At 46.2% G+C, this 19,260-nt stretch overlaps 1 protein-coding gene across 1 annotated transcript in view; it reads left to right on the forward strand.

Annotated features, from left to right (window-relative positions):
• Positions 1 to 19,260, forward strand: part of SIRT5 (sirtuin 5) — a 615,922-nt gene that overhangs the window by 338,814 nt on the left and 257,848 nt on the right. The window contains exon 7 of the mRNA XM_044064885.1: positions 7,410 to 7,418. Coding sequence (XP_043920820.1) covers positions 7,410 to 7,418 — 9 coding nt within the window. The remainder of the gene's footprint in view (positions 1 to 7,409; positions 7,419 to 19,260) is intronic.

The following is a 19,260-nucleotide window of genomic DNA, read 5'->3' on the forward strand; positions in this document are numbered from 1 at the left end:
CCTGCTATAAAAACGAATAAATTGCAAATGTAAACGCCTGATATCGACACTCTATATATATATATATATATATATATATATATATATATATATATATATATATATATATATATATATATAAATAACATAAAAAAGAGAACATGTGTTATAAAATGTAATATATTAAAATATAATGAAATGTGTACATACTGAAGATATATAATGTATTAAAAATAAAAATGTATACTGATCTGTACAAAAAACAATTTGTGCAGTAGGAAATTGATAGTCTTAGCTGTTTTAGTTGTACATTCCCTTTCATCAGCTGTCTATTCAATTTGATAGATTATGTAATGAGTAGTTTGTTTTCAGATAGAATTTTAACATAACTTTATCTTAATTTTATATATTTTTATGTTGGCTATTTCTATATACTGTTTCTTTGCACATACAGTTTCTTTTTTAATCATGTCACCTTTTTACTTTGTCATACAGCTCTACAAGGTTCATTCTGCTGCCCTTTGTACAAATTGTTTTTTGTGTAACATCAGTATACATTTTTATTTTTAATACATTTATTATATATCTTTAATATGTACACATTTTATTATATTTTAGTATATTATATTTTATCACATATATTCTCTTTTTTATGTTGTAATATAAATATATATATATGTATATATATGTATATATATATATATATATATATATATATATATATATATATATATATATAGTGTCAATACAAAGTGTTTAAATTTGTAATTTATTTGTTTTTTTATAGAAGGATATGATGTAATCATTAGTATTGCTGGTTTGCATATAAATTGATTTTTGTTAGTGCTTTTTGGTCTGAAGAAGCCCTAACGGGTGAAAGCGCTTACCTCATTTTTTATTTCGAAATAAACTACTTGGACTATTTAGAGCTTCGTGAGTGGATTTACTGATTTTTGGACTTTGTATGAACAGTTTAAAACTGACATTATTCTTCTTGAGCCACCTATTCTATGTGGGTATTGCAGAACAGTCCTGGTCTGCTCCTTTGCACTTTCATTATAAAAATAAATAAAAACTAAATGAGCATAATAATGAATTCTTGTGTGATTATATCACAAAAGTAGTATCACATAATTGTTTGTTGCTTCCTTTTCAGTATTGGTTTGTGTAACCTGTTTGTTTATTCCTGGATAAATATCTGCCTGCTTGTGAGTAATCCATTCATATTCTTTCACATCCAACCTATTAATATCCCCACGTCTCATATTTGATTTCACATACTCAATAACTCTAAACACAAACTCATGGGATATACTTTGATCTTGAACATGTTTTGCAAGTGAATTGGTTTCAATCCTCCTACGTATATCTAACAATTCTATCACGTAATCTCTTGGAGCATTTTCCTACATAGAAGGCCGAACAGACTACGCAAGTATCCAGGTAGACCACTAGGGTTGTATTACAAGTTGCCATACAGTTAAAAACATATTTTCTCTTACTAATTGGATGTATAAATTCATTTTTCTGACATATGTTGGCACAGCATGAACAATTATGGCATGGAATGGTTCTCTGTGTCCTAAAATGTATACCTTTCAGTTGATTTAATGAAAAACCTTTATAGCATAAACACTGTTTTAAATTAGAATTTTTATAACTAGACAAAGGTGTATTGGTTAACCATTTTTCATGCCCTGGGATAGCCTTAAGTATATCCCAATTTTCTTTGATATTTTCTATACCTTCAGTAACTCTACTATATATCATGATATGATACATTAATGGTTGTACCTTGTTAGATGCACCTTCAGCTCGAGTTACCCAAAGGTTCTGAAAAATAGGGATCTGAAGTAGGCAGACTTCATTTGTCTGCAACCTGTGGGTATCGGATCCGACCTCGGATCCGAGCCGGCATTTCAAAAGCTTACGCTCCGAGCTCCGAGCTCCTAGCTCCTCCCTCTTACCCATAACCCCTTGCCAAGCCCTGACTGACCTCAGATTTCGTTTGCCGCTTTCAAGTTGCGACGGATTCTTGAGCTCCTGGCGTTTTTTGGTGCAGATAAGTTATTTCTGACAGAAAAAGTTTTAAAAAATCTCAACTTTTTTCTTTTAATTATTTAGTGTTGAGTGTGTAGGCTTTCCTCTCTCTTTATTTTTAACTTTTCACGGGTTTTTGCGTAGTTTGTGTTGATGTCCTTCATGGATGCATCTGCAGTCATAACAACTGGGTTGTCCTGTCGTCAGGCAGCCCTTCAGTCGGCCGGATTCCAAAGTCCGGGTCCGGCTTCGGCTGATGTCGCACTTCACCCAACGTCATCTCTGTTGGTCTTCGGGTATAAAAGCATCAGCCGACGCCATTTTCCTCAGTCTTTCTTGCCGCGTGGCGCCCGAAGCAGAAGCTGTTCGCAAGTGCCGGTCGGTCGGATCCAGAGATTACTTCTACCGAATACTACTTCGAAGACTTCTAAAGCTAAGTACCCGTTGGGGACTCTTTCTTGCCTCAGCCGATGTCAGAAAAAGTTAACAATTGTTTAACCTGTGGGAAACAAATACCTCATAAGGATTTCCACTCTTACTGTCTGCCCTGTTTAGGCCCAGCCCACGACGTAGCAGCCTGTTCGGCCTGTGCTTCTTTCAACCGACGAGCGCTTAGGCGTCGGTCGGAGTTTGCAGAACAGTTTTTCGGTTCTGATTTTGCGTACATTATGCCGTCGGATCCTCCGACTACCCAATCTGCCAAAACGCAAAGATAAAGACCGACACTCGCGGTCCGCGGTTTCGGCGAAACCATGGTTAAGCAAACCGCGAATGTCTCGGTTTCGGCGAAACCGAGAAAACTGATCAAAGTACAGCTGAACCTATTCCTACAACTGAGGCCCCTGCTACAACTCTTGAATCGGCCTCAGAAATTTTACCCACTACGGTGGTTGACTTATCAGACACCATCCCTTGGATGTCTCTACCCCAGCACGTGGTGCTGCTAGGCCTCCAGCAGCCATGTCCATTAAGGCCTTCGCCAGGGCTAAAGCAGCCAAGACTACTAAAACAGTGCCTGTTAAACCCCCCACATCCAGGCCCTCTTCTAGTTCTCAAATGCTTACTTTGGCAGAAGATTTAATTTCTTTAATTAGAGGATCTCAATCTCACCCAGACAGGGCCTCTCAGCCCCCAGAGAAGAGACCTAGGGCAGAGCCCCCTGAGCCAGTGTCCTCTGATGATTCTGCTGATGAATCAGACATAACTGACCAGCCAGAGGCTCCCTTCTCCAATTTTGAAGATTCTGATGCTGAAGAATCCATTCCGCTTCCCCACCAGAAGAATTCTCCTTTGGGGAAACCTTGCATGCCATGCGAGAACAGTTCCAATGGCAGCAACAGGATTTTTCAGACTCCAGAAAAAGACTTAGGACCTTTCTGCACCTCCCACAGCACAGGCCCTTAGCTATACCTCCTGTTCTCTCTGTGGTGGATGATGCTTTCAATGATGTTTGCTCCGCTCCAGATTCTTTACCCCCAGCCCCTGCCAAACCAGACAGATTTTACAGGGTGCCAGATACTCATCACCACCTTTACAAGGCCCCACTTGCAGACCCAGAAACTATATCCCAGGGTCCCAAGGCAGTAGCCGCGACCATAGCTAAAAACCCTATTCCTTCTGAAAGGGAAGCAAGGTCATTAGACAGATGGGGTAAAAAGGTCTACACTTCAGCTACTCTCTCAGCTAGAGCTTTAAACTGTCAGTTTCACATGATACAATACCAAGAGTTTATGCTTGATCAGTTAACTAAAAAACTAACCACTGATGAATCTCTTGTTAAGAAATATGTATTAGAAATGGTAAATAACATACAACAGGTTAGCAACCATTCCTTAAAATGTGGCTATGATGCACTGGAGGCTTCATTTAGATCAGCCATGACTGGCACAGTGATAAGAAGGCATGCATGGCTAAAGGAACAAGCCTTACCGGATCATGTTAAAGCTAAGTTGCTAGATGCTCCTATGGACAAGACAAGTTTGTTTGGTACACCTGCCCAGCAGGTTATGAAGAAAATGGAAGAAAAGGCAAAATCTGTTCAAACTGTTAAAGATTTCTTGCAGGTTCAACCCCCAAGGTTTAGCAGGAACTGGCCTGCCAAAAATTGGTCCTTTCCTGACTCCACAAAATTTCAAAGGGGCAGGAATAGACGTTCCAGAGGCAGAAACCAATCCAGCGGAGGTGCCTACAGAGGTCGACAGTGGCAAGGTAACAACAGAGGCACAGACACAGCCACTGCCACTACATCAGCACAAACACAGTGACTTAACCCTAAATCCGTCTACCAGGGAACAAATAGCAGCTCCTCTAGGCGGAAAGTTAACCTTATTTTCAAAGAACTGGCACTACATAACAAAAGACAAGTGGATTTTACAAACCATAGATCAAGGTTACGGTTTCACTTCCACACTTTACCAGTCAAAGAGGAATGCCAAATCTACCTCCAAATCAAAAAACAGAGGCTCTACACCAGATAATGGAGTTAGCAAACATGAGAGCTGTGGAAAGAGTGCCAACAGCAGAGCAAGGAAAGGGGTTCTACTCCAGAGTATTCCTAGTTCCAAGAAAGGAAAAAGTTGGAGACCAATTCTCGACCTGTCCACCTTAAATACATACATCATTGTCCCAAAATTCAAAATGCTGACCTTACAGCAACTTCTTCCCATGCTGGGCAAGGAGTCTTGGCTGGTAACTCTAGATCTCAAGGAGGCATACCTGCACGTCCCCATTCGACCAATCTGCAGAAGATACCTCAGATTTCTTGCAGGATCAGAGCACTATCAATTCTCAGCATTGCCCTTTGGCTTATCTACTGCCCAGAGTATTCACAAAATGCCTGGCATCAGTAATCGCCCATTGCAGACTACAGGAATTCAAATTTACCCATACCTGGACGACTGCCTGCTACAAGGGGACAACAAAAGCAAGCTGACAACAGATTTACAAAGGGTCATTTACTTGCTACAAACACTGGGATACACAGTCAATTTACAAAAGTCAAGGCTGATACCATCCCAAACAAGGACATTCTTGGGCGGAATTGGACACAGTAAAACAAATGGCATTCCTGACTACAGAAAAACAAAAGAACTTCCTCTTTACTTCTTGGCACTAACAAAACTGAACAAGTTAACAGCAAGAAAAGTACTGCAGGCCTTGGGCTTCATGGCATCATGCATAATCTTGGTCCCATTCGCCAGACTACATATGAGAAAACTACAGTGGTACCTAAAGAATTTATGGTCCCAACACAGACACAGCCTAGAAACAGAAATCCCACTAATTCCATGCTTAAAACAGGAGTTCCTATGGTGGGCTCAGGCATGCCAGTCAAACCCAGGCCTACCCTTTCGCAGATGTCAAGCAAGCCAGACCATCACAACACGCGCTCCACACCTAGGATGGGGGCCCACATGCTGGACAAATGTGTGCAAGGATTGTGGACACAGGATCAACTTCACCTGCACATCAACCTAAAAGAAATGCTGGCAGTAAAACTGGCAATCCAAAAGTTCAAACCATTTCTCAAAGAGGGCCAGTTGATGATAAGGACAGACAACACCACAGTCATGTGGTACATCAACAAACAGGGAGGCACTCATTCATACCCCCTATGCAGAATGACTTTGGAGCTGTGGGCCCTGGCACTCAGCTACAACATCCAGTTACAGGCAATATTTGTACCGGGGAAAGACAATACTCTAGCAGACATATTAAGCAGAACCACTTCGGATGCCCACGAATGGAAGCTGCACCCGGACATCTTCAAGACCATCTCAAAGAAATGGGGAATGCCACAGATAGACCTATTCGCATCACCTCTCAATCACCAGCTCAAAAAAAAAAAATTCTGCACAAGGACATTCCACCCACTAGCATGGAAAGTGGATTCGCTCTCCTTCAACTGGAAAGGCCTAACAGCATATGCATTCCCACCTCTTCCTTTGATACACAAGGTACTACTAAAAATCAAGGAAGAACGTCCAAGGATAATCCTGATAGCTCCAAACTGGCCAAGACAACACTGGTACCCACTACTGAGGAGCATGTCTCGGAACAATATGTGGCCAATACCCCTGATGCCTTTGATGTTAACTCAGAACAACTACAGCATCATACACCCAAACCTAAAAGCGTTGCAACTGACTGCATGGAACATCACATAGCAGCAGCCAATCCAGAACTTTCCCAAAGAGTTAAAGACATTATCCTTGAAGCACGCAGACCTTCAACAAGAAGGAACTATGCTGGAAAATGGAAAAGGTTTGTCATTTGGAGTACGGAAAGAGGAAAAGATGTGTCAAACATAGATATGCCTAACATTCTGGAGTATCTGGCGAACTTCTTCATTCAGGCCTGTCCTACTCCTCCATCAAGATACATGCATCAGCTATTTCAGCAGAATACAGCTTTGATCCACCTGTTTTTCACCCTTTGCTCAGGCAGTTCCTCAGAGGAATCAAGAATGTAAAACCTCCAAGGAAACCACCATTACCAGCTTGGGACTTAAACTTTGTGCTAGAAAAATTGACACTATCACCCTTTGAACCAGCAGCAACAGCAGACCTACAACACCTGTCATGGAAAACTGCTTTCCTACTGGCAATTACTTCAGCAAGGAGGGTTTCAGAACTACAGGCATTAATGGCAGTGCAACCCTTCCTAATCTTCCACCAAGATAGAGTGTCCATGAGGACTAATCCTACATTTATGCCCAAGGTGGTATCCAGAGTGTCTTTAAACCAGGCAATCCACCTACCTACCTTCTTTCCCAACCCACAAAACAGAGGGAAAGAATACTGCATACCTTGGATGTACATAGACAGCTACGCTACTACTTGGGCAGAACACAAAATAGCAGAAAGACTGACCAACTTTTTGTAGCCTACGCAACAGGAAGGGAAGGAAAAGCTATTTCCAAACAGACAATCTCCAAATGGATAGGAAATTGCATACGATTCTGTTACTCCTTCCATGGAAAACCAATTCCACAGAACATAAGACCTCATTCTACAAGGGCAACAGCCACTACCACAGCCTTCTTACGAGGAGTGGCTACCAAAGACATTATTGAGGCGGCTACTTGGACCTCCGTGCATACATTTGCCAAGCATTATAATTTGCCTCTATATTCCAGATCCCGAGCAGGGTTTGCCACTGCTGTACTGCAAGGGATCCTAAACACACCATAATCTACTTTTATCCTCCTCCCTAGTTGGCTATGGTATTCTACCCAGTTGTTATGACTGCAGATGCATCCATGAAGGACATAGTACAGTTTTGTACCTACCATAAATGTAGATGTCCGAACTGGATAGCATCTGCAGTCAGGATTACCCTCCCTCCTTCCCCTCTGTGGTACTCTAGGTGTTTACCCTCCTAATAGCTAGCTGGTGGGGGTCTTTATGGTGTATTTGTTTGTATATATGTACATACATGCTTATTGTTGTGTTTACCTCTATCTTTTTGGAAACATTGGCATCTATCCAAATTTTAGCCTTCAAGAGGGCTACTGGCATCTGGGGCAAGAAACACTGAGGAAAATGGCGTCGGCTGATGCTTTTATACCCGAAGACCAACAGAGATGACGTCGGGTGAAGTGCGACATCAGCCGAAGCCGGACCCGGACTTTGGAATCCGGCCGACTGAAGGGCTGCCTGACGACAGGACAACCCAGTTGTTATGACTGCAGATGCTATCCAGTTCGGACATCTACATTTATGGTAGGTACAAAACTGTACTTTTTAGGCCTATTAGGGCTTATGTCTGAAGCCCATAAGGCTGTATTCTCTAAATGTACCGAGTGTGGCCATAAGCTGTCCCCAGCGGATGGCCACACTCGGTCATCTTGGGGTTGAACACCTGTCATCTGGTTGTACCATTTGTGCAGGGTTCAACCCCCGAGCTTTGAGGGAGCGGAGGTCGAAGCTGGTGCTGGCGGGTCTTCTCCCCCCAGATACCGCTTCGGCTTCTGCCCCTTCTACTCAGCAAGCTGTTGCTGTGGGCTCTCCTCCTCCAGCTGGGACTCAACCTCCCCCTAAGATGCCGGAGGAGAGAGAGTCTTCTAGGGAGAGAGAAAAGAAGGAGAGGCACAGGGAGAGGCACCACAAACGGAGAGCCAAAACCTCCAGTTCGGCTCCTCCATCTAAGCGGGCCTCCCCTGTGCCTTCTAGCTTTCCTCCTCCTCGGCTCCACTCCCCTCTGTTCTCTCCTGGGCCCGAGGAGGAGGAGGCGAGCCCTTCAGCGAGGTCCCCGAGGCGGCTCTCTAGGTCCGCTTCGGTGGCGTCCTCCAGATCCACTTTTTCTATGAGTGAAGCAGATATGGACCGGATGATGAGGAAATTCATCCAGGCCCAAATGCAAATGGGAGTGCTCCTAGCCCCCATCCGGGAGGCTTGACCCCTTTTTTCGCCCCTTTGGCTCCTTCTCCGACCCATACCACGGGTTCGGAGCTGTCGGCGCCGGGCAGACTTGGATCCGGGGGTGGGTCAGATCCGATAGGTCGGCGCACCTCGGATCCGTCCCATCCCTTGAGTGCTTCGGGTACTTTGGACCCGACCTCTCGGAGCCGAGGACCGAGCCTCGGATCCGAGGGAGCTGGTGTGTCTTGGCTCCGTCCAGGTCGGAGCACACGGTCTCGGATCTGGCGGTTTCGGCTCCGGCTCCGATCCATCGTCGGATCCGGTGGGGTCGGCTCGGGGTTTAGAAGCTGGCTCCCCTCGGCCTTCGCGTAGTGGAAAGGGCACTGTTGAGGACGTCCGGACCCCGGTCCCTGCCACGGCTCCATCCGCACTCCCTTGCAGTTGGGCCAGGCTCCCACCAGCCGGTCCCAGGGACAGCCCGCCTCGATGTCCCAAGTAGTTCCCTTGGAACATCCAGCTGCGGAAGAGTACTCCTCGGACAGCCCCGATGAAGTACCTCGGGCGTAAGTGCAAAGGAGGCACATGGACTCCCGAGTCCGCTACGAAGACACAGACTTGGATGAAGGGAAGGCTCCCCAAGATCACCCCTGAAGACGTCTCATTTGGAGACATTATGGAAATGTTAAGGATCAGGGGTGGTCTGCCCCAAGGCTTCCTCAGGCGAGTCTGTGTTCTTGGAGGCATTCGGCGGGCCCATCTACCTCTTGGGTGTCCCCTCCTGCCGACCCTCTGGTGGACCTTATATCCATCAGAGCGTGGAAGGATCCGGACACCGTTGAGCCTGTACCCAAGCGTCCTGACCGCATCCTTTCCCCGCCGGCGGACCGCACTCACTGGAGCAAGGGCCCCCCAGTAGATGCCATGATGATGGCTGCAGCCACTAAGAGGGAATTGGCCCAGGAGAGTCCCTCTGTGCATCCTCCGGGCAAGGAGTCCCGCTCGATGGATCGCATTGGGAAGCGAGTTTTCAGTTCAGCAAGAATACGCTGCATCTCCCCCAGAGTCCATGTCGGGTGAGGATAAGCAGGTATACTCCACCCGAATGGCCACTCTTAGAGCGGTATCTAACACATCTATGCGGCTACTGTCTCACACTACCGAGGGAGCCGCTAGAGCCAGCGGAGCAGGCCTAGTCATGAGGCGACAGGCCTGGCTCCGCCACTGTGATTTCGCAGAGCCCTTCAAGGTGACTTTCGCGAATGCTCCCTTTGATGGTTCTGCCTTGTTTGGCAAGACTGTTCGCGAAACACTGGTCCAGAGCGAAAAGGACGGGAAGACGCTGTCTGCCGTCGGAGTCCGCTTCTCAGCTCCCCAGAGGTCCTTCTCGAAGAACCAAAAGGGACAGAAGAAGATGTGGTTCCGGAAATCGCAGCAGTCCCAACCTGCTCCGGATAACCAGTCCTCCCGTGGCAGAGGAGGACAGGGAGGTCGCCGTCCTAAAGGCAGGGGGGCTCCTAGAAACTTTGGGTCCAGAGAACCTTTCTCTGAGAGACCCACGCAGCAGCCCTGAAGGGTTGCCCGACTGTCCGTCTCTGGAGGCAGTCGGGGGGCGTTTCTCAAGGCACCTAACTTCTTGGGAGTCCATCACATCAGACCGTTGGGTGCTTCGCGTGATATCCAGAGGTTATTCAATTCCCCTGTACAAGGTTCCCAGATCTCGCAGCCTCCCAGATGTTCCACCCGACCAAAGGGAGGCAGCAGCTATCCGAATCGAACAGCTGCTACAAAAAAGAGCTATCCAGTCGTCCCCAGATCAAACCGGGTCAGGGTTTTACTCCAGGTTCTTTTTGGTGCCAAAGAAAACGGGGGACTTAAGACCCATCTTAGATCTTTCCCAGTTGAACCTGTCAGTAACCAAGCAAAAGTTCCGGATGGTCACCCTTCAATCTATACTCCCCCTCTTGAGGGAGAACGACTGGATGTGCTCCATCGACCTCAAGGACGCGTACTACCACATTCGCATGGACAGACGGTCCAGGAGGTTTCTAAGCTTCCAGCTGGGAGCCAGTCATTATCAGTTCAGGGTCCTCCCCTTTGGTCTCACCTCAGCCCCCATGGTGTTCACCAAGGTTCTAGCGGTGGTAGCGGCCCACCTGAGGCTCCAGGGATTACAGGTCTTCCCGTACCTGGACGACTGGCTCCTGACGGCATCATCAAGGCATCTTCTGTGCTCAGCCAGGGACTACTTTCTTCAACTAGCCCCAAGGCTGGGCATCACTGTCAACTGGGAGAAATCTTTACTGCACCCCAAACAAGCTATAGATTTCATAGGAGGAAGGCTAAACACCAGGTCAATGCGAGCCTTTCTCACTCCAGACAGAATTGCCAACCTGAAGTGTCATGTAGCGGTCCTGCAACCATCTCCAACTGCAGCTTGGTCCTGAGGGCCCTAGGTTCAATGGCGGCAGCTATCCGCTTCTCATTCATGCTCGCGCATGCGGGTTCTTCAATGGACCCTTCAGGTTCAGTGGTCCCCTCTTTGTTCCTCTCTCAACACTCCGATAGCGGTCAGCAAAGCGTGCAGGGATTCCCTTCTTTGGTGGCTTCTTTCCCCGGAGCCCCTGACAGGGAGACCTTTTTGTGCTGCATTTCCCCGAGCCACAGTGACCACGGACGCTTCTTGCCTCGGGTGGGGGGGGGCATTCTGCGGGAAAGATTGTCCAAGGCACGTGGAACCCCACAGAGACGTTGTTGCATATAAATGTCCTGGAAATGAGGGCGGTGCTCCTAGCGTTGCAAGCACTTCACCACGTTCTTCCTTCAGGGACTATTGCGATTCAGACAGACAACATGTCGGTAGTCTGGTACATCAACAAACAGGGAGAAACCAGGTCTTACCCCCTTTGTCGAGAGGCCATGAGAGTCTGGGAATGGGCAATTTCCACCAAACGCTTTCTGGTAGCAATGCACATTCCGGGAAAATCCAACATCCTTGCGGACAAACTCAGTCGCACCATTCTTTCTCCTCACGAGTGGTCTCTCAGTCCTCAGGTAGCGAAGAAGATTTTTGCCGTTTGGGGGCAACCCTGTTGCGATCTTTTTGCCTCTCCCTCAAACGCCAAATGCGACAATTTCTTCGCTCTGCTTCCCCCACCAGGGGAATTCCCGAGAGATGCTCTGGTGCATGCTTGGCCTCCTGGTCTCCTTTATGCCTACCCTCCACTACCTCTGATGCAGAGGCTTCTGCAGAAAGCCAACAGTTTGGGGAGCAGAATGATTCTCATTGCCCCGTTCTGGCCTCGTCAACCCTGGTTCCCCTTTGTATGGTCTCACAAAATCAATCCACCCTGGATTCTGGATCCGATTCCGGATCTCATCTCCCACCCTCTGGGAATTGCGGTTCCCAATCTGCGCACCCTGAAATTGACAGCTTGGCTGCTCCAGTTCCATCCTTGATTAGGACTCTCGGTATCTCATCACCGGTCAAGGCCATCTTAGTGGCAGCTCATAAACCTTCCACCAGGCAGGTTTATCGGAGTAAATGGAAGAGATTCTCTATTTGGGCGGTACAGAGAACTTTGGATCCTTTCTCAGCACCTATGTCAGCAGTGCTGGATTTTTTAACAGACCTCTTTCATCAAGGGGCAAGTTCTTCCACGATTAAGGTAGAATTGGCAGCCATCTCGCATTACCACATTGGTTATGAGACAGCTCCCCTCATGACTGCGAAATTATGCAAAACCTTTCTCAAAGGGATTTTTTTGTTGAGGCCTCCAGTCAAGGAGGTTGTACCACCTTGGGACTTATCGTTAGTTCTGCAAGCCCTTACTGCTCCTCCCTTCGAGCCTGCAGCTTCTTCAGATCTAAAGTACCTTTCATGGAAGACTGCCTTCTTGGTAGCTATCACTTCTGCCAGAAGAGTGTCTGAGCTTCAGGCTCTATGCGTCAAGCCGCCTTACCTTTCTTTCTTTCCTGATAGGGTGTGCCTCAGGACCAATCCATCTTTTCTTCCGAAGGTCTCTTCTGAATCTAATATTAACCAATCAATCAATTTACCTGTGTTTTTTCCCAAGTACTCAAACAAAGGAGAATACAAATTGCATTCCTTGGATGTTCATAGACAATTGCGTTTTTATGTTCACAGAACAGCTGGTCACAGGAAATCAGATCAGCTGTTCGTCTCCTTTGCTAAATTTGCTTTGGGTAAAGCAGTGTCTAAAGTCACACTATCTAGGTGGATTGCTAATTGTATTCTGCAGGCTTATGACACTTCAGGTAGACCTGCTCCTCAGAGGGTTACGGCTCATTCTACTAGGGCAGTCTCCACGTCAGCCGCCTTTAAGTCACGTGTTTCATTGGATGATATCTGCGCGGCAGCCACTTGGGCCTCGCCTCATACTTTTATTTCTCATTACAAGGTGGATGTTGTTTCCAGAGAAAGAGCATCCTTTGGCTCAGCGGTGCTCCGAAACATCCTTCCATGACGGCCGCCCAAGATTCAGGTAGCTGGGGACTCTGTCCCACAGGTTGCAGACAAATGAAGTCTGCCTACTTCAGATTTAGAAGTTATGTACGCACCATAACGTTCCATCTGAGTAGGTGACTTCATTTGGATGCAACCATCCCCCCCTCCATCCCCCTGACCTTTATAGAGCGAGTATTTATGCTTTTTTTTTCGTGTACTGTAGTCAGTATTTTTGAGGCAAACTCAATCTGAGGTCAGTCAGGGCTTGGCAAGGGGTTATGGGTAAGAGGGAGGAGCTAGGAGCTCGGAGCCTAAGCTTTTGAAATGCCGGCTCGGATCCGAGGTCGGATCCGATACCCACAGGTTGCATCCAAATGAAGTCACCTACTCAGATGGAACGTTATGGTGAGTACATAACTTCTAATTTTGCCACACTATTTCCTAAGTGTCATGACACCTTCTCTAACACTATCCAATTCATTAATATAACCTCTCATCACAAAATCATTAGTTATTTCCTTCATTTGTTCAGTACATGTATCGATTCTTGTATTTAATCTACTAACTCTCATGTATTGACTCTTAGTAATACTTTTAAAAACATACTTAGCATGCATACTATCCCTATGGAGGTATTTGTTGGCTTGCACCTCTTTTCTATGAATACAGGTGTCCAACCTATCTTCAATTAGTGTAATACATGCATCCAAAAAATTAATCATTGAAGCTGATGCTTTAATTTCAAATGTAAGAAATTCAGTAGTTTGATCCAAAAACATCTTGTAATCCTGCAGTTCTTCACCACTACCTCCCCAAATCAAAAACACATTGTCCACAAAGCGCTTATAAAAAAGCACCTTATTTGCATAGATGTTACCATTCCCATAGACATTCACCTGATGTTCATCATGCATACAGCTGCAGTAATCACATATGGGTTTTCTGCCGTCAGGCGGGTCCTCGGTCGGCCGAATTCCAAAGTCTTGGTCAGGCGTCTGTTGTTGTCGCCTTCTTCCCTGACGTCAGTGCAACAGGGGTATACAAGTCACAGCCGACGCCATATTCTTCAGTCTTTTTTGCCGCGCGGTGCCCAAAGCAGAAGCAGTTCGCAAGTGCCGGTCGGCCAGCTCCTGAATTCTGAAAAATTGGAAACCGAAGTCTTCTTTAAAGCTAAGTACCCCGTTGGGGAAACTTTTCTTGCCTCAGACCGATGTCAGACAAAGTTAACAATTGTATTTCTTGTGGGAAGCAAGTACCGCATAAGGATTTCCATTCCCTCTGCATACCTTCTTTAGGCCCAGACCACGACGTCTCGGGCTGTCGCTTTTGTGCGACTTCCAACAAACGCACTATTAAGCATCGGTGAGTTAAGCCCAACATTATTTTGGTAAAGCCTTTGATTATAAAATGTCGTCGGATACTCCGACTACCGTTTTGTCCAAAAAACGCAGGGACAAAGACCGACACGTGAGGCCCGCGGTCTCCACCGACACCACGCCAAAACCGGCTACACGTGGTCCGGTTCTCAGCGAGACGCCTATGCAGTCCCTGACTACCGACGACACTTCCTTGGCGCTGTCTTCTGTACCCGAGACCACAGGTACCTCGGCCCTTACTCAGACTACAACCTCCGTAGCCACTGTTAGTGTTGAAACTCCTACCGAGGATAGGTCCACTTCCACCCAGGGTGTATTTAGACCCTCTTCTTCCTTTTCCATTAAGGCCTTTACTAAGTCCAAATCAGCCATGCATCCCAAGAGGCCTGTTGCACAGGGCCCATCCTCAGGCCCCATGCCTAAAAAGCAGATGCTTAAAATGGCTGAGGATTTAATTACACTTATCAGGGGCTCCCAGCCCCCTCCAGACAAGAGACCCAGAGTGGAGGAAGATTCCCCCTCCTCTGAACAGGGCTCCATTGTCTCAGAACATTCTGATGTAGAGGAACACTCGTACTCCCCTTATGAAGATTCGGATGCAGAACAGTCCATTCCTTCTGTATCTCCCCCTGAGGATTTCTCCTTTGGGGAAACCTTGCACACCTTGAGGGAGCACTTCCATTGGGTAGGCCAAGACTTTTCTGATTCCAAGAAAAGGCTTAGGGAATTTCTTTTGTTACCTCAACACAGACCTCTGGCTATACCTCCGGTCCTGGACATACTTGATGTTTACTTGGAGGCTTGTCTTAATCCGGATTCCCTGCCTCCTGCTCCAGTCAAACCTGATAGGTACTACTGAGTTCCTAATTCTCACCAATTTCTTTACAAAAGCCACAATGCTGACCCTGAAACCATTTCTCAAGGCCCCAAGGGAATGAAGGCCTCTACTGCCAAGAACCCATTCCTTCCGAAAGAGAATCTAGATCCTTAGAAATGTGGGGTAAAAAGGTATACACCTCGGCCACCCTAGCCATGAGAGCCTTAAATTGTCAGTTCCATATGCTTAAATATCAGCAGTTTCTGTTATCACAATTAAGAAACAAAATGTCTCAGCCTGAACAACCAGATTTGAAGGAATTGCAGGATATGATGCATAGTGCAGAACAAGTGGGTAAACACACCTTGCAATGTGGCTATGATGCCTTAGAGGCCTCAAGTAGAGCTGCTATTACAGGATCAGTTATTCGTAGACATGCCTGGCTTGGGGAACAAAGCTTGCCTGATCATGTTAAAGCTAAACTGCTAGATGCTCCCTTACAAAAGGATGTGTTTGGCACTAATGCTGAGGAGATACTACGAAAAATGGAAGAAAAAGCTAAATCTATGCAAACTGTCAAGGCCTTTCTACATGTACAACCACCACGTTTTAGCAGAAATTGGCCATCAAAAAACTGGTCCTTTCCAGCCACTGACAAGCCCCAAAGGGGTAGATACAGGCACACAAGGGGCAGAGGACAGTCTCAAGGATCATATAGAGGCAGACAATGGCAAACTCCAGCCCAAAGAGGTGGCGAAGACAGTGCACAGCAATACAGAAAGCAAACCCAATGACTTCCTTCTTTTTCAGCCCAGCATCTCCCAGCTGGCAGCTCCCCTGGGAGGAAAGCTGGCACTATTTACAAGAAATTGGCATATTATCACAACAGACAAACGGATCCTGGATATTATAAACCGAGGCTACAGATTTCATTTTCACACTCTTCCAAAAATGAGAGGCATGCCAAACCTGCCACACAATCAAAGGGCAGAGGCGCAAATACAAATTTCAAAACTCATGGAAATGAAAGCCATTCAAGAGGGTCCTACTCACGAACAAGGTCAAGGTTTTTATTCCAGACTTTTCCTGGTGCCAAGAAAAGGAACCGACTGGAGACCCATTTTGGACTTATCCATCCTAAGTACATTTCTACTCGTACCAAAATTCAAGATGCTCACATTACAGCAGCTTCTTCCCATGCTGGGCAAGGAGTTTTGGCTGGTAGCATTGGACCTCAAGGAGGCATACCTGCATGTCCCAATCAGACAAAGCTGCAGAAGATACCTCAGATTTCTTGCAGGTTCAATCCACTATCAATTCTCTGCATTGCCCTTTGGCTTATCTACTGCACCCAGAGTATTCACGAAATGCCTGGCATCAGTAATTGCATACTGCAGACTACAAGGGATACAAATTTACCCTTATTTGGACGACTGCCTGATCTAAGCGGACAGCAAGCACACACTACAGGAACATCTGGCTTATGCAACACGTTTACTGAATTCTCTGGGATACACAATCAACAAAGAGAAATCCAGACTAACACCAACTCGGAAAATAACTTTCCTGGGTGCCAACGTGGACACAAACACCCAGATGGGCCTATCTTACACCAGAAAAACAAGGGCAACTAACTCAGTACTTCAAAACACTAGCAAATTGTACCAGGCTTACTGCAAGGAAAATCCTGCAGGCTCTGGGCTTCATGGCATCTTGCATCCTTTTAATCCCATGTGCAAAGTTGCATGTGAGGAAACTTGAGTGGTACCTAAAAAACCTATGGTCTCAACACAGCCACAGCTTGGAAACAATAATACCAATAATTCCCTGTTTTCAAAAGGAATTTCTATGGTGGGCCCAAGCATGCCAAGCAAACAAAGGCCTCCCATTCTGCAAGCCTCAAGCAAATCAAGTCATCACAACAGATGCCTCAGATTACGCCTGGGGGGGGGGGCGCACATGACAGACAGGTGCATTCAGGGCAAATGGTCCCGAAAGGAAAAGCACCTTCATATCAATCAAAAAGAAATGCTAGCAGTAATAAATGCAATTACAGCTTTCAAGGACCTTTTGCATCCAGGACAATTACTTATAAGAACAGACAACACCACAGTAATGTGGTACATAAACAAGCAAGGAGGAACACATTCATACCCCCTGTGCAGACTAGCCATGACACTTTGGAACTTGGCTCTGGAATGACAAATCGAACTTCAAGCACAGTACTTGCCAGGTTTGGAAAACACGTTGGCAGACAATCTAAGCAGAAATATGACAGATCCACACGAATGGGAGTTGCATCCACAGGTGTTTACAAAGATAATCCAAGAGTGGGGAAGGCCAGACATAGATCTCTTCGCCTCCCACAGGAATCATCAACTGGAAAAGTTTTGTTCAAGGACCTTTCACCCAAAGACCTGGAGAGTGGACGCCCTTTCATTCAGTTGGACAGGATTGACAGTTTACGCTTTCCCACCTCTGCCCCTTCTACCCAAGGTACTCTTGAAAGCAAGAGCAGACAGGCCGAAGATGATACTGATTGCTCCAGACTGGCCGAGACAACACTGGTACCCACTCCTAAGGAGCCTAACACATACTCCTCCCTGGCCACTACTCTAATGCCTCTTCTGCTGACTCAGCACAGCTACAAAACTCTTCACGGTCAGCTGAAAACACTCAATCTCGCTGCATGGAAAATCTCTTAACACCTCAGCAGACCCTACTTACCAAAGAGGTACAGGATGTCATTCTGGAGGCCAGGAGACCATCTACTAGGAAGACTTACTCCGCAAAATGGAAACGGTTTTGCTCCTGGAATGAGAAAAAAGGCCAGGACCCTAGAAAACTGAATTTGCCTCAGGTATTACAGTATCTAGCTGAGCTGCTGAACAGTGGGCTTTCATTTTCCTCCATAAAAATCCATGCCTCAACCATTTCTGCAGAATTCAACACGGATCCACCTTTATTCTCTCACCCACTTTTAAGACAATTCCTCAGAGGGGCTAAGAATATAAGACCCCCAAGGAAACAACCAGTGCCAGCCTGGGATCTTAATTACATCCTAGAAAAATTAACATTGCCTCCCTTTGAACCAGCTGCCTCAACAGATTTGCAATATTTGTCCTGGAAAACAGCTTTCCTTCTGGCCATTACCTCAGCTCGTAGGGTTTCAGAACTACAAGCCCTCATGGCTGTACAGCCCTTCCTCATCTTCCACCAGGACAGGGTCTCCCTTTGAACCAACCCGTCATTTATGCCTAAAGTGGTATCCAGGGTAGCTTTAAATCAAGCCATACACTTACCTACCTTCTACCCCAACCCTCAAAACAAAGGGGAGAGGTTGTTACATTCCTTAGACATCCATAGACAGCTTCGTTATTATTTGGACAGAACAAAGCCTTTCAGGAAATCGGAACAACTTTGTGTCCTATGCTGTAGGAGCTCAAGGAAAGCCTGTTACCAAACAGACTATTTCAAAATGGATAGGCCATTGCATACGATTCTGTTACTCCTACCATGGGAAACCTGTCCCTGTAGGCATCAGACCACACTCCACCAGGGCCACAGCTACCTCTACAGCCTTCCTCAGAGGAGTTCCTACCAAAGATATTTTGGAGGTAGCCACTTGGAGTTCTGTACATACCTTCACAAGACACTACCACCTGCCTTTATATTCCAAAACTAGAGCAGGCTTTGCCACTGCTGTGTTGCAGGGCATTCTGGCTCAACCCATTTCCATCTAGTGCCTACCACCCTGTGCGTAGCTTTGGGATTCTACCCATATGTGATTACTGCAGCTGTATGCACGATGAACATAGTACAGTTTTGTACCTACCATAAATGTAGATGTTAGAGTGCTAATACAGCTGCAGTACAGGTTTCCCTCCCTCCATCCCCTCTAGGTACAGGATTAGTGGCTAACTCCTCCTCATACGTCCTATTTTGGGTTATCCTCCTATGGTGTATTTGCTTGCAACTTCTCTTTTTTGATAGCATTGCATTGCTGGAATATATTTATATATATATATATATATATATATATATATATATATGCATATAGCCTTATGTATTGCCTTCCTTTTGGGGGGCACCTGACATCTGGGGCAAGAAAGACTGAAGAATATGGCGTCGGCTGTGACTTGTATACCCCTGTCGCACTGACGTCAGAGAAGAAGGCGACAACAACCGACGCCGGACCAAGACTTTGGAATTCGGCCAACC

Source organism: Protopterus annectens, chromosome 3.part0, assembly GCF_019279795.1.
Source record: "Protopterus annectens isolate FY-2018-M chromosome 3.part0, PAN1.0, whole genome shotgun sequence".
Classification (NCBI taxonomy): Eukaryota; Metazoa; Chordata; order Ceratodontiformes; family Protopteridae; genus Protopterus; species Protopterus annectens.